The 22,087-nt window shown below is 48.1% G+C and overlaps 1 protein-coding gene across 1 annotated transcript in view; it reads left to right on the forward strand.

Annotated features, from left to right (window-relative positions):
• Positions 1-22,087, forward strand: part of KCNH2 (potassium voltage-gated channel subfamily H member 2) — a 1,978,218-nt gene that overhangs the window by 1,937,692 nt on the left and 18,439 nt on the right. The window contains exon 12 of the mRNA XM_086940929.1: positions 11,110-11,391. Coding sequence (XP_086797055.1) covers positions 11,110-11,391 — 282 coding nt within the window. The remainder of the gene's footprint in view (positions 1-11,109; positions 11,392-22,087) is intronic.

The following is a 22,087-nucleotide window of genomic DNA, read 5'->3' on the forward strand; positions in this document are numbered from 1 at the left end:
CCCATGGGGGGGTAATGAGTGGTGACTGGTGAGGGAGTGAGAAGTGAAAGGGGGATCAATTAGTGCAGGCCCGAGAAAGGACGACTCAGTTCTAAACCTACGGATGTCCCCGCCTCCCAACCAAGCCCGAGAGCCGCTCCTGTACCTGTAAAAGCCACGCTCCTCCAGGAACGTGGCCTCGGGGATATGCTGGAACGTTGGCCTCCTGGCACTACTCGGGGTTCTGATGATCTCGACCCGCCGTCTCTTCCGTTCTTCTCGATATCCTCAGGGCTTTCCTGAAACAAACTCGCAACCACCGCTGTTCCTCCATCCTCCGTCTTCTGCACTTCCTCCTTTTTAACCAATGGAAATGCACTGACGTCCGAAGGGTGCGGGGCCTCGTCGTAGTAAATGGGCCAGTTAAAAGCACCTGGTTATTTTTCTTCGTCCTGTGAATGTACCAGTGGTGACGTTTCCCAAGTCCAGTCATCCTGCTGGGGAGTAAAGAGAGAGGGTGATGGGGGTATAGCGGACCACCAGTCTGGGTAATGATCCTGATGTGGGGTCAGACGGCCGGCCTGGTCACATAATCATAATAATAATATTAATAATAATTAAGTTCGGGCGCCCAAAGTTTTTCTTTGGAGGCTGCTACCCACTCCCACCACTGCTGTGTGCTATTGACACATAGTACCCACCATAGTTTGTGAACTAAGCAGTTCTTTTCTTGTGGTTGACATCAGGGAACTTAGTACAATGAGTCACAACTAAAGTACTGTTTCCTTGACAATATGAGGAGGCTCCTAGTAATGCTTAATAATGCTCTATACCTTATTTTTTTGCATTGTTTTTTTTTTCATAAACCTTTTTATTGGATTTTTATTCATACATGTCATACATTAGTCATACCTTACTCATCTGTTACTGTATTACAATTAATATTAACATTGTCGTGACAAATACCAGCGTGGTAATGTATCGAGTAATTAAGTAGGTAATCTCCCTATCATCTCCAATGGAGATGCCGGGAGACATCGAGGAAGCGGTTGTTGGTAGGGTTACCGCAATTCTCCGACCCGTATGACAGTCTCTAGTCCAGAGTCCCCTGCATAGTGTGTCAACCAATGATTATCCGTATTCTCTACTGAACTTGGGGATTCAGAACCAGGGGAGTGAGGGGTTGGGGGGAAAGAGGGGCGTGGGGACACATATGGTGAGGTCAAATGTAGTGGAGCTTCGAGTCATTTTATCATCTGTATGCATTCCTTCCTATCCTGACTGATGGTGTGTTTCCCGGTGGGTGCCCCGGGGAGTGAACTGGTGTAGCAGGAGGGGGAGACTGCACGGGCGAATTAGGGTGCGCTTAGTCCAGGCGTTGCTTGGGTGTCATGCAGGGGTTTTACGTTATCACTGTGTGTCTGCTTAAAGTCGTGTAGGAGCATTGCCCATTCCAATGAAATAGGGCGCTTACGTATGCCTCGGGCTTCCTCCTGCCAGATGAGGTCTTCTTCGGCTGCGGCCCATTTCTTCACCGCCCCCCACCACACTGCTATTCGTGGGACCTCGGCTGCACGCCAATGCATTGCTACACTATGCTTTGTTAGTAGGACGGCCAGCAGAGCAAATTCGGTCTCTATCTTCTTGCGTTTCTGGCGCTTAAAGATGCCTAGGGCGCATGCCTCCCATGTGTGGAAATCAGTTAGGCCTGTGACTGTTCGTAGTGTGGTGTGCACCGTCGTCCATAGGGTTTATATCACCGGGCAAGTCCACAACATGTGAATAAAGGGTGCGTCCGGGACGTGACAGCGGGTGCATTCGAAGCGGGATGTCGGGTAAAAGCATTTAAGCCGTGCCGGCGTGAGATAAGCACGGTGCAGCACATTAAACTGGACGTTTTTGAATCTTTGTTTGCAGGACACTTTTTTGTCGTATTTTAGGGCCCTCAGCCATTCTCTATCATGGAGGTCGCGACCGAAGTCCTCCTCCCAGTGGAGTCCTAGGCGTGTAAGTGGGACGTGTGTGAGTTCCATGATGGGTTTGTAGATCCATGTGATATGGTGTCTACCAGCCCCCATATGTAGTAGTGTGTGCAGCACCGGGTGAGTCTTAGGTTTCCCGTCCTGCATGTCCCAGGTCCGTCTGCAGTCCGCCACCAGCTGCAGGTGTAACAGGAATTTACCGTCTGGAAGCCCGCTTCCCTCGGTCAAGTCTGCGAACGAGATCAGCCGCCCGTCGGAGAACAGGGCTTCCGTTTTGGTGAGCTGGTGTTCAGACCAAATCCTGAGCTCTCCCGCAGAGTAGAACTCATGTCCTTTAGGGAGCCGTATATCAGAGTCCCTGTGGACATACAGTGGATCCGCATGATACAGGTTCTGGCCGTGGTGACCAGAAATGGATGAGACGGGTTGGGTTTGGTACCAGGAAGGAGCATTCGGATCAGCTCCGGAACTGTTATCTGTCCCTCCTGGGCCCTGGTTTCCCCAAGGTTCCGATGTGCTGTCCAGCGTGATAGCCACTGGAGCTGCGCCGCTAATAAATAGGTTTCAAATGATGGGGCTCTCATCCCCCCTTATCGCGAGGCAGCTGTAAGGCCGAAAGGGCCACTCTGCAGCGGTCCCTTCCCCAGATCAGGGAGATAAGAAATGAATTTAGCTCTTGGAAGAAGGTCCGGGGTGGGGTCACCAGGATATTAGCGAAGTAGTAAAGAAGCCAGGGCACCATTATCATTTTGGATATGGCTAACCTCCCGATGGGAGACAGAGGTAGGGTCCTCCAGAAATTAACTCGGAGGGCTTGGTAATGGTTGCCTTCCAGGAGGTCCTGGGATTCATGGTAGAGTCTGATTCCGAAAGTATTGCGGGGCGTCGCCAGTCCATGCCAGTGAGGCATTTCCTAGACGAATTTCTCTGTGTGGAGTATTCGGGTGTAGGGGATAGATAGAGGATTTCTCCCAATTCACACGTAACTCTGCAGCCCTCTCGAAATCCGTGAGTGTGGACCAGAGGGTGGTGAGGTCAGCTGTAATGTCTCTAATGTAGATGAGGAGATCATCCGCATAGAGGGAGACACAATGAGTTTGACCTCACAATGGGATGCCCCACTGTTCGCCCACCTCCCGCAGCCGTGCTGCCAGCTGCTCCATGGCAATGGCAAATATGACAGGGGACAAGGGGCACCCCTGGTGTGTGCTGCATATGATTGGGATGGGAGAGGATGTAAAATGGCCTATCCTAACCCTTGTGGTGATGTCGGTGTTTAATTGTATTGTATTGTATTGTATTGTATTGTATTGTATTTGTATTTGTATCGCGCAACTGTCACCCTACGGGTATCCTGGCGCCCAAACAGGAAGTAGTCAGATGGAACAACAATACACTGGCTGTCATGACATGTAAAACAGCCGCCAGTTCCATTAAATGGAGTTAAGGGGATTAAACTTTGGCAAACAGCCATGTTTTCAGACTCTTTCTAAATCCATGCAGGGTGTCAATTTGCCTGATGTTCTGGGGAAGCTCGTTCCACATCCTAGATGCGGAAGTGCAGAAGGCTCTGCCTCCCATCCTCGATCTCCTGATCCTGGTGGTTGCTGCCAAACCCAGGCTAGAGGAACGCAGGGACCTGGTAGGCTTATACCAGTTGAGACTTTCCTGTAAAGGAATAGGTCCCGTGTTGTGCAGGGCTCTATACACAATACATAGGGACTTAAAAGCGACTCTACTCCCGATTGGCAGCCAGTGTAGATCTCTGAGCGCCAGCGTAGTGGAGGAGCTGCGAGGTCTTTTAAGTGCCAGCTTGGCCGCTATGGACTGGACTCTCTGGAGCCCCTGTAAGATGTATAAGGGGGCCCCTAGATATAGGGAGTTACAGTAGTCCAGTCTGGCCAGGATCACACTCCTAACCACTAGCCGGGTGTACGCTACAAATTGGGGCCCTACTCCCACCCTCCGAAGCATCTCAAAAAGGTATTGTCACGCTAGAGTTTCGGACTCCTTCTCAAGATCCAGTACAAGGCACGCCGCACGTGGGAATCTGCCCCGCACCCCGTCCTGAACCTGGAACAGTCGACGTATATTTTGGGAGGTATTTCTCCCGGGGACAAACCCCTGTGAGCCAGGATCCTCCCTAGAATCTTGCAGTCCGACGTCAGGAAGGTGATAGGGCGATAGGAAGTTTGAAGCAGCGGATCCCGGTCGGGCTTGGGGAATGTTACCAGTACGGATTCCCGCATTGATTGAGGGAGTAGTCCCACTTCTAGCGCCTCCCGAAAGATAGTGTCCAGCTGTGGGACCAGCTGCTGGGAGAATGCGGAGTACAGCTCTAGCGGGAAACCGTCATGTCCCGGGGCCTTGATTCTTGCTAAACGACGAATGGCGGATTTAATCTCCACTGGTATGAGTGGATCATTTAATGTCGTGCACTCTTCATCTGTGATTTGGACTATAGTGTCTGTGGTTAGCATGCTCTGAATGTGTTCCCCCCAGTCCTGAGTCGGCTCCTTGTAAAGCATGGTGTAGTAGTCATGGAAGGCTGATAAAATGTCCGCTTGCGCGTATACCACCTCCCCCACGGTGTTGCGAACGCTGGTGATTGGGTGTGTTTGCGTATCTTGACAAATGAGCCAAGCTAGCAGGGTGCCGGCGCGGTTCCCTTCATTGTGGACTCTAGTGGTGTATGTGCGAAAATTATAACGCTGTAGATCAGTACATGCCTCCTCGTATGTGGTTTTGGCCTCCGCTAGCTGTGTGGGGGGATCTCCCGTTGATCAGACATTTTAGATAACTGCACTACTTGTTGTTCTGCTCTGTGTACCGCCCTCTCTAGCATTGGTTTCACTCCTGCAATTTGCCTTATGCACGCTCCCCGCAGGACCACTTTAAAAGCGTCCCATTCTAGGGACCTAGTGGGTGTAGTGCCTGTGTTTTCAGCAAAGTAGTGTTGAATGGTGTCCGACTGCTCACAGTGGAACACTGGGTCTAGAAGGCAGTCTTTGGGGAAGCGCCACGTAGGGATCGGGGGTACGGGTGGCCACCATGTGAGCAACAGGGTATGTGCGTCTTGATCCGGAATGACCCTGCCCAAGTAGTCATAGTGTCTGATGCGTGGAAGGAGAGATTGTGTGCACTTCAAGTGATCCAAACTGACTCATAAGTTGTGAGGTATTGAGTGGATGGAATATATTTTGGTGGTCGGGTGCGTGCGTCGCCATGCGTCCGCTAGGGACCAGTGAGCAGTCCAGGTGCGGAATGCGGCCATGTGTGCCTGGGCTGGGGAGTGTGTGGTGGGGGTAGGATCTATCCAATGTGAGGTCTAGGGAGCAGTTGTAATCCCCTCCTAGTATCCACGGGGAGCGTGTAAATCCCGCCAGGGTGATCGATAGGGTCTTCCAAAATGGTGTCTGATCTACATTAGGGGCGCAGATGCTGCCTACGAGGATGGGCTGCCCATCCAATAACCCTTCCAGTAGCTTGTAACGACCCTCGGGGTCCACACCTCTACCAGTCTCGCGAAAGGGTACTCCGGGCAAGATCCAGATCAGGGCTCCTCTCGCGAAGGCGGAGTAGGTTGTGGCACTGAAAATGCCACGCCATTTTTTCTGGAGTTTGCATAATTCCTCCTTAGTGAGGTGGGGCTCTTGGAGGGGTATGATCTGCGCCTGCTCCCTCCTAATATACGCATAAATCGCATAGCGTTTCCTGGATGTGTGCATCCCCTGAACATTGAGGGTTAAAACTGGAAGTCCCTGTGTGCCATATTGGAGACGTTGTTGTGCCCTGATCGCTCTGAATGCTCTATACCTGATATCACATTGTATTCAATTTTGCAAATAATTTAGCTGCAGTTTGTAATTCTGACACAAGATGGCGAAAGGCTCTCATGTCAGCCATTCAATGCAGCCGGTGGAATAACAGAACTGTATTTAGCGGCGCACTTTGCCTTTAATCTATGAGAATCAGAGTGCCAAGGGGGACAAATATAAAATGTCCTACTCAGTAGCAGCTGGCAGGGAACAAGAGTGTAGGGAATGGCGGTGTCCGCCTGGGTACAAAATTCCTCCGTCATCCCTCGTGGCCAGAACCAGGAAGCACACAGGTTCCCTCCCCTAAGCCAATCACAATTTGCAGCATTGTGATTGGTCAGAGTGCCGTGGCTCGGCGCTCAGATGGGGAATGGGATGCTGGGCATGTGTCCCACCAGCTGTCTAATGCAGCCTGGTGGGACACATGCAAAGTGTGCATCTCAGACTCACTCCGGCCAAGCAGTCATGCACACTTTGGAGTGCTTTGGAGTGCTGCAACCATTATCACTTTATTTTTGCTTTTACACTGCTCCGAGAGCAATGGTGCGATGATCCTCCGTCTTAGCAGAGGAGCCCCCAGTGGTCCTGCTCGCCTAAAAAGTGCTGTTGGGTACCACCCGCAAACATCAACTCAAATTAAGCAAGGGCATTAATTGACAACTCATGTTATCACAAACACGTAATATGTACATGTTGCTGGTGTTGGGCATCGACACTCATGTTTGGTGGGCATTTAACCTCATGTTTGGTGGGCATCGACACTCATGTTTGGTGGGCATTTAACCTCATGTTTGGTGGGCATCGACACTCATGTTTGGGGACCGGTACTTATTTTTCACCAGACTTTAAGCCCGACTAAGTGAGAAAAGAGGAGGAGGAACAGAAATCTGGGAAAAGAGTGACAAAAGGGGAAAGTTGAGATGAAAAAAACATGCAGAGTGAGGTAAAAAGACAGAAAGTTTAGGGTAATTGAAGAGTAAGACATGAGGTGGAAGGAAAAATAGGCATTTTGCAACTTGAGATCATGCAGCTGTCTCCTAGAAAACTTTGTACCATGAACCCATGTGTTTAAGTATTTATTTTTTACACATTCTGCATTGGTTAGCACACATGCTTCGACTACGAAAAGTTGAGTTTTGTCATAGATCCAAGCCTAGATTTATTAAGACTTTGTGCCGGCTGAAAGTGATGAAAAGCGAAATAAAGGCTTACATGAAAATTACTATCCAGTGCAAAAGGTGTTTTTGCGCTGAAAGGGAGTCTTTTTCTCAGTGCAAAAGTCACTTTGTGATTCTTTGCACCACCTTGCGTCAAGGAGGCATTACTGAGGCTGATCAGCGGACATATCCAGATGTGTTGGTGCAAAGCTGGTCTAAGATAGCAAGCCGGAGCTTTCCACGAAAAAATAAACACCTACTGGAAGCAGACGTAAATAAGGGGACACATGTTCATTTTCCCCAAAAACCAACGCATTGCCTGGGTGCTGTACTGCACAGTCATGGCATGAGGTCCTTCTGAGTTTGTCTAGGCTTAGGGATTTGTTTTAGGACGGTGTGCGACCAGATCAAATCCTATTCGAGGCAGTGCACACTCATCTCTGTGTCATGTTGAGAGGCTTGCCTCACACATAGCAGCCTGTTTGTCCTCCAGATTAGGGGAAGCCAGCAGCAGCAGGCCAATCTCAGTAAAGCATGTCTCTGAGATGGTCTTACCCCCTTGCACAGCACAGTCCAGCGAAATCGGATTCTGACCAGAGTTGCATGAAAAATGTGTAAGTCTGGACCTCAGTGCTGAGAAGCCGAGATGCACTAAAACAGCGGGTGCCGCCGAAGCTACAGGGCCTTATCTCGGGACTGTTGGACCGGAGGCCATTAGAGAACTGTCACCTTTGTCCCCACTGGGATTAGTAGATAGCTTATCAACCTGCAGCCATAACAGTCAACAGGCTGTTGCGAAACCGTGGCAGTGGTGTGTTTAATGACACATCAGCGACAGTGTGCATTATTCAAAGTCCAGTGCCAGGTACAGGTGCGCGTTCAGCAGTCTTGCGAACACCCTCGCGCCTCTTTGCACCCTGCTATATTTTGAACACTGGTTTGACAAACTCACCAATGAACCAAACTGTGCAGCCCCTGGTGATGCTGATAGTCCTGCAACTGCAGTAAGAATGTGCATGAAGCACTAATGTAGCTCTCTCTTCCATTCTATTGGGTGTGTGGGTACATAACACACTAGTGTTCCAGAATTCACACTCGCGTGTTCACAGCTCACTAGCCTTACTGCAGGCACACTAGTTCAAGTCCGATATTTCACACTACACATCTGTCCATGTGCCTGGATACCTTCTCGGATGATTAGTGCGCTATACACATCAATATAGCCTAAGCAAACATAACAAGGCACACTAGATTTATGGCTGAGAAGGGTGCATGTTTAGTGCATTAGTTCTGCCTGTATTTCACACCAGTGTGTGCGTGGCGCGCTGCTCCGATGGCCACGGGTCCTTGCACAGGACACAATAGTTTGAGTTCTGCATTTCTGATTACTGGGTTGACTGCACGTTCGACTTATGGCTGAAGGGTGTGCATGCATATTATACTAGTTATAAATCTGTATTTCATGCTAATAGAACTCACAGCACACGACTATTATGGCTAGAGGATTGTGTTGCATATCCACTAGTTCTTTGTTTCTGAGGAGTTGGAAAAAAGCAGGCATTACACGCTAGTTCTAATTCTGTATTTCATACCAGTGGGGGCCTGGATGCATAACTCACCAGTTCTAATTGTGTATTTGAGACTAGAGTGGGGGGTCTGGCAGGGTGCATACCACACGAGTTCTGCACTTCAGACTAGTGGAGTGGTCTGGGTGCATGAAACATTAGTTCTAGAGTTGTCTGAGTGCATAATACACTAGTTCTGAACTTCATACTAGTGGGGTGGTTTGGGTGCATTAGATATTAGTTCTAGAGTTGTCTGAGTGCATAATACACTAGTTCTGAACTTCATACTAGTGGGGTGGTTTGGGTGCATTAGATATTAGTTCTAGAGTTGTCTGAGTGCATAATACACTAGTTCTGAACTTCATACTAGTGGGGTGGTTTGGGTGCATTAGATATTAGTTCTAGAGTTGTCTGAGTGCATAATACACTAGTTCTGCACTTCATACTAGTGGGGTGGTTTGGGTGCATTAGATATGAGTTCTAGAGTTGTCTGAGTGCATAATACACTAGCTCTGCACTTCATATTAGTGGGGTGGTCTGGGTGCATTAGATATTAGTTCTAGAGTTGTCTGAATGCATAATACACTAGGTCTGCACTTCATACTAGTGGGGTGGTCTGGGTGCATTAGATATTAGTTCTAGAGTTGTCTGAATGCATAATACACTAGTTCTGCACTTCATACTAGTGGAGTGGTCTGGGTGCATGAAACATTAGTTCTAGAGTTGTCTGAGTGCATAATACACTAGTTCTGCACTTCATATTAGTGGGGTGGTCTGGGTGCATTAGATATTAGTTCTAGAGTTGTCTGAGTGCATAATACACTAGTTCTGCACTTCATATTAGTGGGGTGGTCTGGGTGCATTAGATATTAGTTCTAGAGTTGTCTGAGTGCATAATACACTAGTTCTGCATTTCAGACTAGTGAGTGGTCTGGGTGCATAACACACTTGCTCTTGAGTGGTCTGAGTTCATGACCCTCTAGTTCTGCATTTCAGACTAGTGGGGTAGTCTGGGTGAATGACACGCTAGTTCTAGAGTGGTCTGGGTACATAACACACTAGTTCTTGAGTGGTCTGGGTACATGGCACACTAGTTCTGTATTTCAGACTGGTTTTCTGGGCGCAGAAAACACTAGTTCTAATTTTGTATTGCAGACTATAGGGGCTCTAGATGCATAGTACACTAGTTCTACTTGTACATTTGAGATTAGTGGGGGGTTGGTAGTAAGAGCACACCTGAGGTAGTACTGTATTTCATATTAGCGGACATCTGGGTGCACAACACACCATTTCTAGTTCTGTATTTCAGTCTGGTGGGGTGTGGGTGCATAATACATTGGTTCTAATTATGTATTTGAGACTAGTTGTGGGCCTGGGTGCATATTGCATAACTCACTAGTTCTAATTGTGTATTTGAGCCTAGTTTTGGGCCTGGGTGCATAAATCACTGGTTCAAATTGTGTATTTAATGACTAGTTGGGGGTCTGGATGCTTAACACTAGTGGCGGGGTGTGTAACACACATGCAGTATTTTTTGTCTAGGTGCATGGGACATTACCCCTGTTTCTATGGGTCCGGGTTTTTGCCACATGCCTCTAGTCATATTGCTAGGGCTGTTGGTCATACTAGTCCCACCTACTATGAGTCATGCCTCTGGGTAAATGGTACAAGTTCTGTTGAAGTGTAGAATATTAACATGAAAGGTCAATGGACAGAGTTAAAGCTAAAAAGAGGGGCCATAAATACAATTCCTATCCACATTGCACCCTTATCTAATGCAGCTACAGGAAACACAGCTGGTGGATAATAATTGCAGATCCCTTGATAAGGAGTGGTGCAAAGTCCTGGATCACGCTGGATTCAGAACTGGTTCTCATGGGGTGGGTATTTGGCACATAAATCACTGCCCCTAACAATCGCACAAACATAGAAAGACCTTGGGGGTGTTATGCCGCCACAAGTAGGGAATGGACTGGGGACAAATGTACCTGTGGGTTCCAATTGAAGATGATGGAAAAATGGGGAAATGGATCATTCGGTCTCTGGATATACTTTTGATCATGGGAGGAGACCTAAATCTCACAATGCAGACAAAAATGGATACAGTCACAGCGACTAACCAAATGGGTAGGGAAGATAAAAGACAATTTAACATTACGAATGCTCTAGACTGAATGGATCCTTGGAGGGAGGCGCACCCTGGTGATCAGCAGTATGGCTTGGGTCCAATTATTAAACACCATGCCATAGCTAGAGTATGGGTAAATGGCACACTTTCAGCAGAAATCCACTTGGGCCGAGGGACGACACAGTAATCCCACCATTCTTTGAATAAATGCATGTTTATTTGGAACCAATTTGAAGTATGTGAACCTCCCCATAGTAGTATAATATTTTAATAATGTGTCCGCCCTCTAGTTGGGCCCGCTCCGGATTTTGAAGACAGGGCAGTCTTTACCCCATTTAAATTCCTCACTGGCGTGTAAAGCTTCTCTTGCTGCCTGGTGGTCTTGGTTACTGTTTTTAAGGGTTCATTGTCTGGGCCCCACCTGCCATGTTGTGTCTTCGTGCTTTGATCGCCCCTTACAACCAGCTCTTGGTTTCACAGATGCCGACAGCGCTGGCGAGGCCAAGAAGGGCCAGAAGTCGGGCAGGGTGGGCCGCAACAGCCACACGCCAGGGGCAGGGAAGCCGGAGTGGGCCGAGGAGCACCGGAGCAGCTCTGCCACCAGCTTCCAGTCCAGCGACGACGAGCAGCCGCCCCCGGTGTCCAACGCGGTGGAGCTGTCTCCTTCGCGGGCAATGCAGAATAACACGGACTACATAACCTCGGACCTGGGAGAGGGCGACGGAGAGCCGAGGAGCAATGACGTCTGCAACCCTCTGTCAGGTAAGAGCCGTGCACGCGCCACGCAGGTGCTGTGAGGAGGGCATCAGGAGAGAAAGAGCGTGTTGTTTTTTTAATTACCATTATTTTTATTTTTATTACAACACAGAGAGCGAAAGGAGCGTTCAGGGAGAGCCCCGCCGCCAGTGTGTTCTCGCTTCCAGCCCCTCCTAAGAGTGGGCCGTGGCCGGGACAAAGCGCCATCAGCGCATCTGTACCGCTTGCTAAAAGCAAACACAAAACAAGCATTAGCATAGCCAATAGGTCTGCCTTTTGGATCTTATACGTTTTTAGTGAAGCATCAGATTATCCTGTGTGCTACAACATTTACTGTTAGTTCTCTTGTCACTGGTGATGGGTCAGACACACCTAAGCTTGTGTTTCTATTGTATTTATAGTTCATTGGAAATGCGATTTATGCCTCTATTGGTTAAGTTTATAATGGAAAATAATAAATATTTTGGTGCAAAAAAAACAAAAACATAGTTTGTCCCCGTTTAGTCACAATATTATAAGGAATGGCGTCTTACCCCAAACCATGGGAGATCTGGAGATAATTGGAAAGATTATCGGAGGCTATGAGCTTATTATGTAATCTGAATTCCGCCAACATTTGTTTTTATACTGCTTCCTTTTTAAAAAAAAAATATTTATGCAAGGAAAAATATGCTTTTTTAAATTATATGGACTGTATCTCTACTGATATCTGTTTTAATTGTCAATCTGAAGCTTTGGTTATTTTGTTTGTCTGTTTTTTTTTCTGTGTGCTTTTATGGTCTTGTTTCATGTACCGAATAAAGCTTCATGAATTGAATTGATTATCGGAGTAAGGAAGATTGCAAGATCTGACAAGTTCTGAAGCAGATATTGCTTTTGAACACACACTCTGGTGTACAAATCGTAGCACACTTACATGCCATACCAACTTGTCGCTCACATAGAAACGTGCTTATGCAAGAGTTCTACCAGCCTGCAGGGACCACAGGGCATGTGGGCATGCCCCAGAGCAGTCAGTGAGTTCGCAGTGGAGATGGGAACTTCCGGCGGCGCCACAACCCCCACCACTTCAGAGCTACATGGTACAGTTACAGCACAGCAACTTAATAACAAGATGCTCATTGTTTTAAATGAGGCTCCGGGACCCAACCAGGTGGGCCTTGAGCACTATACAGAACCACACCAACAAATCTGCAATGGCCCCGTCACTGGTGTCTGCCTACCTACAAAGCCAACCCAACTACTGAAAGATAAATACCTACTTAAAGATTGAAGGGCCTGATGTGCCAAGGTGTATTTCCATTTCTGTGTCAATGGGAAAACACATTCAGTCAATTTTGTTTCCTGCAGTGCTCTGGTATCTATAACCTAATTGAACCATTGGGTTGCAGCTGACACACAAACCTTTGCAGAAGGCAAGTGAACATTGCTTGACTTCCAACACTGGTGTAGGGTGTATGGAAGGGGTACTGGTGTGGTGTCCTATTTGTTGTATGGGGAAAATATACTCCTTGCAGCTTATCTATGGAACTCCCAATTGGGATATGGAGACTAGATAACACAATATTTGGGGAGGGCCGCATTTGCACTGTGCCTGTGCAAACGTGGAGAGAGCGGGTACAGTGTTCTTGGGACCTCTAAGTGGAGGGTGAGTGTAGGCATATATTGATTTCCATATTTGGAAAGGGACTGCATCTGTAGCCCGGAGGGTGCATGTGGACTGACCAAAGAGTGCCAAAGCGCATGTCAGGATTAAGGGGATCAGAAGGGCGATGTGGTGGAGGAAAGTGTCTGGACAGCCGTACACCAAAAGGGAATCTAAAAGAGGTGGGTTTTTAGGTAGTCTTTCCAGGGAGTTTTATGGTGCCTCTAGGCGGAGTGTCTCCAGTAGTTGTCTGAATTATCATGCCCTGGGAGGCTTCGGGTTGTGTAAGTTATTAGGCTTGTGGTGCAGGGCATATTTGCAGGGGGGACGTGTGGGGTGACATACTACTATTGTAAAAGAGCACTCTCAATCCCTTTCAATCCAAGGGTTACTCTTTCGTGATGCATGCAGTGGAAACGTACACCCCCCACCCCATGTCAAAACAGTTTATGATTAAGACTCCCAATTTTCCCTTTTTACACATAGATCTGTCTGCTTTTATCTTTAAAAGTAGAAAGATATTTTAAATCGGGCTTCTTATAAGTGTCTTTCCGTGCTGGTTCCGGAATTTAAGGTCAACAGCTGAGCAACTGCACAGAATGGGGAATTTTAAAAACAGGATGGAATTTCGTAAAATATTGGCCTGTATTAACATACATCTCTAGTATGTGCATGTGTTGGTATGCTATATTTGGCTGCTTAGTGTGCTAATACACAACACTTATCTGAGTATTATAAATACAAAAAAATGTGGAAATATACAATTTTATAACCTCACATGTTCACAAAACACGAAATGAAAGTGGAAAAAATACCAATAAGACTGCCCAAAAATAAATACGGATAAATACCTACTGAAATGTAAAAAAAAAATAATAATACAAGAAACCCGGGAGCCCTATTCAAGATGCATAATTATAGAGTGGCTGTGTGGATTTCCTGTGCTTTTTAGATTCCCCCACGGCAACCACTCGAAATTTCAACAAGCATTGGCAGAGCCAATAGGTCTCGGCTTGGGACCTTATTAGTATTTAATTATGCAGCACAATATCCTTGGTGCAACATCAACTGTTGCATGGCTAAACACTTATAATGTCCCAAAGGTGAGACCTATTGGCTATGCCAATGCTTGTTAGTGATTGTCACCAGGGTGCAGGTGTTGTCTTGGGCCTGCAACAGTTTGCTGAGATCGTCTAGTAAACCACTGTGACCTGGTAGACATGATACGACTTTTAGTAGATATGTTCTTATAATGGGAAAGTGACGCCAAGTCCCAAAATGCATGTTACTATAAGCAGAAAATAAAAACAAAATCAGAGAAAGTTCGACACCTGTGTATGTGGCTCTATGTCAACTAATATCTGGGTCAAGTGTTATGACAGGAGTGAATTGACAGTAATTTGCCAACTTGAGGTTGGCATTATAGAATGAAAAACAAATCACTGCAATGCTGGCTATATGTGTTGACCTACGCAGTGGGGTTCTAGTCTTATACCATATTGGGACATGTCTGATTTGCACCTGGATACTTATTCTGTCTGGGCGATAGTACTTCAGCTCTACAAAAATCAAATATGAGGTGGTCATTTTACTATCTTGCTGCCTTTTGTATCAGAAAAAAACACCTTACTCCTGTGTATTGTATCCATACCATGTTACAGAAATTTACAGTTTGAAATGCCAATTTTACCAATCATTAGCAAATAACAAGGAAATATGCAGAGCAATGACAATATGCCACTTCCAAACATACTTCTTACAACAACACATTTAAAGCATATTTGCAAGCTACATGCACACATTTGTTTGATTATAAACTTAGGTATGTTTATTTTGTCAATGCTTGTGACAATTAGAATTCAGTAAAATTATCTTCAAGGTATTTGGTTTCCGTAGATGTTTTGGGTAAAATGACTACAACTTTGCAGGGACAGATTTTGGTAGTGCATGTCTGTTACCTTACTTACGGTAATCACCTGCATGACGTAACTGATCCAGCAGCATCAGCGAACAGAAGCCAAACACATCGGTGGAGACTGAGCAAAGGAGAGAGAGCCTGGATCCCGGGAACAGCGTGCGGCCAATGACACGCATCGCCAGCACAGGCAGCAAGCCTCGGCCAGGGACCCGTGCTTAGTAGCAATCCCGCCCGTGGCTCCTGCCTGACCATGCTCGGCATCCATAGCGAGCCACAAGATAGAATGAAAAGATCAGAGAACACAAAGGAGCAGAGTTTGGCTGAAGCTTATGGTGGCCAGGGAAGGAGGAGGATTAAAAAGGGATAATCATGGACGAGCCAAAAACACTCACAAGCAGAGAAAGGCGATGAAGAACAAGGGGGAAATTGAAGAGAAAAAGAGGAAGAAAGTAGTGGTCTGAGCTTGAAAGCCGTAGTCGCTGTGCCTGGAAGAGCACCGTCACCTAGAAAGCACCGGCCAGAGTACTCTGGATGCCTCTGGCGAGAACACACTGCACGGCTCACCTGTAGCGAAGAGCCATGCAGGCAGGCACATCCACGCTCTGAAGCAGCCTCAGGAAGCTCAAAGGTCGGTAGAAGCACCTCACTACTAAACTGGTTCCTTGCGGTACCAAAGATTATGGCACTTAAAAACTTTTCTTCGAGTGGTGCAGCTTTCCCCTAAAAGTGACGATTCGTGCATTGCTCATTTGAAGCGCACAGAAATGCATGGTTTGACGTCTCCATGTTCAACAGTTCATCACTCGTGGACTGTGAATAGTTGCATTTGTAGGCGCTATACCAGCAAGCCAAGTACAGAGGTACAAATTTTACTCTTTGATGGAGGCTTTTGCAGTGACATTAAACTCTGCACCCTTTCTTTGAGGTGGCGTGGAAGGAGCAAGCCCATAATGTTTGATTATAAACTCAGAAAGGTCTGTTCATTTTGTCAATGCTTGTGCCAATTAGCCTTTGACCCGCGATGGGGTGGGGGGGGGAAACTAATGCTGAAACAAGTAGCAGCTGTTTTCAAGCACACTCGTGCTTGTGGCACCATCCGCCTTGCGGGAGCGAGCAAAAGCCGATTAGCATATGCACCCCTGCTTGCTCCCGCAAGGTGGATGCCACCACAAGCACAAGTGTGTGCTTGAAAATGAGCAGAGCGACGGCTAAAGGCCCTCCTATTCAGCAGATGCGCGCTGAGTAGGCGAGACCCAAAAAGGAGCACATTTTTAGTTTTAAAATTTCGTCTGAACACACAGTACAGTTATTTACTCTTTCACTGTTGAATATGCATTATAAGGTAAGAATGCATTCTTTAGGTCACTGGTGTGACACATTTTTTGATGGGTTTTAATAAGGTCTAGGTTTTAGGTCTAGTGCGCTTCTGGTGTCCTGAGTATAGGCTGGTGTTTCATGGAAAGCTCCATACCGACATGCCTTCGAAAAACAAGAGTGCGTAGGCACATATGAGTGGATTTGGGCCTCTATGGGCCTCGTTGCCTCATGCGTGTTAGGTTGTAAGGTGTAGGCTTAACAGTGGGGTCTTTAATGAGTCTCTGTGTTCTCGAGGCCGGCGAGTATTTTAGATTGTCCCGTTGGGGAAACTGTCAACGGCATGCCTGGCTGGATTGTAAGTCTACGGGCGGTGGCATTAAGGAAGAAGGCAACTATAATTGTTTATGTCTATGGCCAATGGGAGGGCAAATGAGTTGTGGATTTCCACGTCTATGAATGCTGCGAAAAGAATCAACGGGTTGCCATGTACATGTTGTTTCGTGGACCGGCCGCAACTGATGAGAATTGAATCACCAGACTTTAAATTCACTTCCGAAGCTTTGGGGCAGTAGTAAATGGATGTTTGATGTGTCCTTTCAGCAGGAGGTAAATGTTATTCTTGTTGATATCTCATTTGCGCTGGAGAGGAGGGGACTGAGCGGTGAGAACTAAGATGCCTTCTCTCTGGAGCACGTACGCTCCCCTCTATTATCATAGCAGATAAATTCTCCATATTAAGACCAGGTGGAAATCGGCCTGCGTTTCCTCGCCCAACTGCATTGCCTAACTTCAATTTAAACAAGCATTTGCAATGTAATAGGACACACATTTAAGGTGAGACCTATTGCATTGGAAACGGGACTGCGGGTGGGCAAAAAGGCACGAACACAAGTGGTTGAAGGAGGGGTCCAGAAGTCACAGCTTGGGGTAGGGTGCAGTGGAGACAGGGAAGAACATAGTGTTTGCAGTACAGGGGCCAGTAGCCGTGGAAGTCTACAAATAACAACATGGCCTTCAGGAGAAGGGACTAACAAGCCTAAAACCAATCAGAAGGCAGCATTTAGGATCTAAGCCAATCAAAAAGATAGGTGGAGAGTGGGCGGAGCTTCCACAAAGCTTTCATGCTATAGTGTATACTGCATATCTCGCAAAGCGGACAGTGCATGCGCTGCAACGCTAGGCGAGACCTAAAAACTGCAAACTCCTCTATAATCAACCACAATATTAATTTAAGCTATGCAGCTCGCGTCCCCATGTCCCTTCCTATCTGTTCTCCTAGTGGGATGCAGCACCCACTGATAACAAGCATTAGGTTTTTCCACCCAGTGGGTCCCCATCAATCATCATGTCCACCCATTGCCCTCCTCAATATGTCTCCACACGGCATCTCCTCCCCTCGTCACAGGTTGCAAGTTACATACAAAACAGCTCCCGCTCTACTCATGGTGGGGGGCCATCTGTTTTGGAGTATAGTTTGCCTAAGTTTGGCCACAGGCTAAAGTAGTCTGTCCTAACTTTCCCGGGGTGTAGTGGTGCACACTTCCAGCTCCGCTCTACCCATTTAACCAGTATGTGACAGTGATGGAGCTGTGGCGCAGCCTCAGATTTCCAGCTTGTGGCTATGCATCCTTTCCCCAGTTACAAGGCCATGCTATGGAACTGCGCAAGTCCTTGTGCCTTTTTAGGTCTTGCACCTGCGTTGCACTGCACAGCAGGGCTCGCACATCACGAGAACTTTAGTGAGTGAAAAATGGGATGTTAGCACTGACCTAGGAATCGCACACACTCGTGCATGTGCGATTTCTTTTGTGCTACCCCATGGGCCTTTGCGTGCGTCTTTTGATAAAAGACTGCACGCAATTGGCCAAAGGCGGGGAGTTGCTTCGTCCAAGGCCTATTGGTGTCTATTACGCGCTTGGTGCGCGTAATAGACACCAATAGGCCGCGTGGTTTCAATTATCGTGCCTAGACACTGGCACGATAATTGAAAGCACGTCTCGCTGTGGTGCGCGCGCACCACTCGCGGGATTGTTCACTTTTGGATCTATTTCTCAGGGAAGCAACGGAAGGAAAGAAGCGTTGATATCTTGTTTAAAATGGGTCCCTGCTCGTCGCAAGCAGCTATTTCACTGTTTTTTTCCCGACCCAGCCCACTTAAAGCCATCAGCTTCCGTAAAACACAGCACTGGTACTGTATGTGACAAGGGAAGTGGCGTAGCGCAGAGTGAAACATGACAAGTAAAACGTGACAGCACGAGCTTCACGAGCTCAGTTGCAGTATGTGACAATGCAAGTGTCACTGGGGTCAAACAAGGTACCTGGCAAAACCAGCTTTACTCACGCGCCTCACAGATGCAGAAGTGGCATAAAGCAGTACATACTTTGGTTCATAACAAGAGCACAGCATAGGAGCCTTTCGCACAGATGTGAACCCGATATAACACGGGGAGAAGCAGCAGAGGCTCCCCTTAAACACACCTAGCATTGAAAGCACCAGCGGTATGTCAGCACTTACACACCTCTTTATTCTTACACCCGTTACCTTCTGCAGCACTGTGGCGTGAGCATCACCAGTTCCAGGCCCAAGGAAGATGAGGAACGGCGAACATCAAAAGCGGGCAGCCATTTTTTATGAACTTAATGCTAGTAAGATTGAGAATTATAATGGTCGCCCCCTCCCAGTGCTGTTCAAAAGAACTGCTCCCAGTAGTGCACTTGAACGAGGCACGTGCGTGCCACGAGGTCTCTGCGGGCAAACACTTGACACAGGCTGGGGGAGCTGCTCAGACACGCACCGAGAGCATGGCAATGTACCTTGGTGCTAAGCACATGAAAACACAGAGCCCACCTAGCCCCTTGCAGTGTTTTAAAAAGCAACAGTGTATTTTAGTGTTTTTCCTGCTCGTAGATCCAATTAATCTCTTTGAGCGGGGCATAAAATGGGCAAACTTCTTGCGCTTTCCACACAGGAATTTCGCCCACCCCACCTCAGCTTCTGAGCTTTCACCCATTCGGATTGCACATGTAACCTGCACGGGGCACAGTTCTCAGCAATACGTGTTCAGGTGGAGCTTTTACAAGCTACCTTACTGTACAACCTCCTCCGTCCGCATCCGTGCAAGTTAAACTCAGCAATAGCTGGTTCATGTCTCTGTATATCAGTGCAGGGCGAGGTTCGAGCCATGCCAGTGACTCAGGCTCCGGTACCTTTGCATGGAGCGACCCCTGACCCTGTTCAGGCCAGGCCGCTCCCCACCTGCCGCACAGCTCCACCGGTATTCCAGCGCCTCTCCCCCCGCTGCTGCTCTGTGCGTGAGTTCTTGCCTGCTGTCCCCCTGACCGGCGCTGTCTGCTGCTGTTCCCCTGGTGTGAGTGATTCACTGACTCTATTTCTGGTCCAATACATTTGTGTCCTGTTTATTTTAATTGTGCTTGTTTTTTAACCCCATTTTTTTCTCCATTGCCGTCGCATTTCCCCCCCCTCCTTCCCCCCTTTTTTCCCTGTATCCCCACCGTTCCCGCCGCTGCTCCCCTGTGGCCCCGCCCCGCTCCCCTGTGGCCCCACCCCCTTGCATCCCATTCGCCACCCTGCTCCCACCTCCCAGCTGATTCTCCCTCCATGCCTTAAATGGCGGCCGCTGCGCGGCCGCACCGCTGGCGCGCCAGAGGCAAGCCCGTCTGCGCCTGGACCGCGCCCAGCGCCAGAACCCCTGGACCCCGCACACACCACGAAGCCAGACTCTGTTAGGATGCCACCACCCTCCGCGCTCTCAACACCAGCCAAGACCACCACTGCTTCCAGGCCGCCCCGAAAAACACCCACGGACCCTTCTCCTGCCACCCCTGCAACTTCACCGTGCGACAGATCCACCAAACCCCCAAGGACCGGACCCAACCACCTTCGCTGCATACTCCTCAACATCCACTCCGCACGCAAACATGCCGTCGAGCTCTGGACCTGCTCGACACCTCCACCCCAGACGTCGCCTTCCTGACCGAAACCTGGTGGAATGACTCCTCTGCACCCGACATCGCCATAGCCATCCCGGACGGCTACAAGTTTACCCGCAGGGATCGCACCAACGGAACTGGAGGAGGCTTAGCTATCATCCACAAGTCCACCCTCAAGGTGTACACCCACGCAGACGACACCCTCAACACCGCCAAACACTTGCACTTCCGCATCCACACCGACCCCAATACCACCCTCAGAGGAACACTCGTCTACAGACTCCCCGGACCCCGGGCCCTGTTCAGCAACTCCATCGCCGACCTCGCCAGCATCCATTCACTCACCTCTACGGACTACATCCTCCTCGGGGACCTGAACTTCCACCTCGAGTACAACAACGACGCCAACTCCACCACCCTGATCAACAACCTCGCCTACCTCAGCCTCAAACAACTCGTCACTGGCCAGAGGAGGTCGGGTCGGGACACTCATCTTGGTCGGTCTTTCGGGACTATTGATACGAACCTAAGGTATGCCCAATCTGAGTCTAACCATCTAGAGTCTAAGGCTACTTACCCACTAGCCTCTTAGTTTATCTAGATATCTAGATATCCATTGTTTCTGTATTAGGTCTGTCTAGCTGGGTCACAAGCTTGTCGCACTATGACCACCAAAGGGACAGCCAAACAATTTGCCTCTAAAGGAGGCTCTCTTAAGGGGACACTGGACCTTTACATGACTAGGGTGACCTCGGCTTTCGACACAATTGAACATAGCCTTTCTAAAGATACCATATGTTCCCAACAATCCCCTCCAATCTCAACCGACTCGCCGAATTCCTTACTACAGAGGGAATTAAATTCTATCTGCAAAACCAGGTATATACCCATAGAACAGGGAATTGAACAAACTGGTTCCCCAACATGCCCTATGGGTACTGGAAGCCCCCAGCTCAGGAAATCGCATCAACTTAATAATAGCCCACTGGATAATCCCTGCGTAATATCAGATAAACTTACCCCTCAGGGGTTAGCACATCTTCAGGTCCCATCCCAGAGTACAAAACGTAAAGGTATTACACTCAAGGGGAAATCAGCGAAAATCCAAAAAACAAACTTAAGCTCCCCCTTGGTTACTCCCATCACCACCCCCGAGACACCCATAGAATGTCAATTACCGGAAACCCCTATATCCCTTTTACCATCTATTTTGTTGGCCAGCTTTGAAGAATTAGTAGAAACCCTATTATCCCCTCTTATTGAAAGGATAGAGCGAATAGGGGAAAAGCTCTTATTAATACACGAAAACACCAAGTCAAACAAGTCAAACAACCAATTCCAGAGCGCAGTTGCCTCAAAAACGTCTAACCCCACTGTACATAGCAAAACCGCCCAGATCAAGCCACCAGATTCTATACCATCGGTTTCCAAAAATAAGGAGGTAGTCAATGAACCGACAATAGCCCTTAGTCCTGTCCCCAGAGCTGGGTGGTCCAAAGTAGGCAAATGTTCTGAGGGGTTAGCTGCGAGAAATAAACGTATAAACCTACCACCAGAGGCAGCACCCTACGTATGCGTCCTCTCGGGAGTCCCTGTGCTCACCAGCGTAAAAACTGAAGGTCACGAGGACCTTAAAAACAAAGTCCAGTTTAGGCTGACAAAGAACAGACCGCTCCCATCCAATATTAACGGGACAATCCTAAACGTGAGAAGGGTGGGGTGGATAGGCTCCAGTCCCAAGAACACAGTGGGAGATCTAGTCATTGTTAACTTCCGGGATAACCAGGTCGTCCCTTATCTGCGAAGTTGGGAGCCACAAAGAGGAGATGGGCCTATAACAACACTTGAACTGTGCGACTTTTACCCTAGAA

This window comes from Lissotriton vulgaris, chromosome 10, assembly GCF_964263255.1.
Source record: "Lissotriton vulgaris chromosome 10, aLisVul1.2, whole genome shotgun sequence".
Classification (NCBI taxonomy): domain Eukaryota; kingdom Metazoa; phylum Chordata; class Amphibia; order Caudata; family Salamandridae; genus Lissotriton; species Lissotriton vulgaris.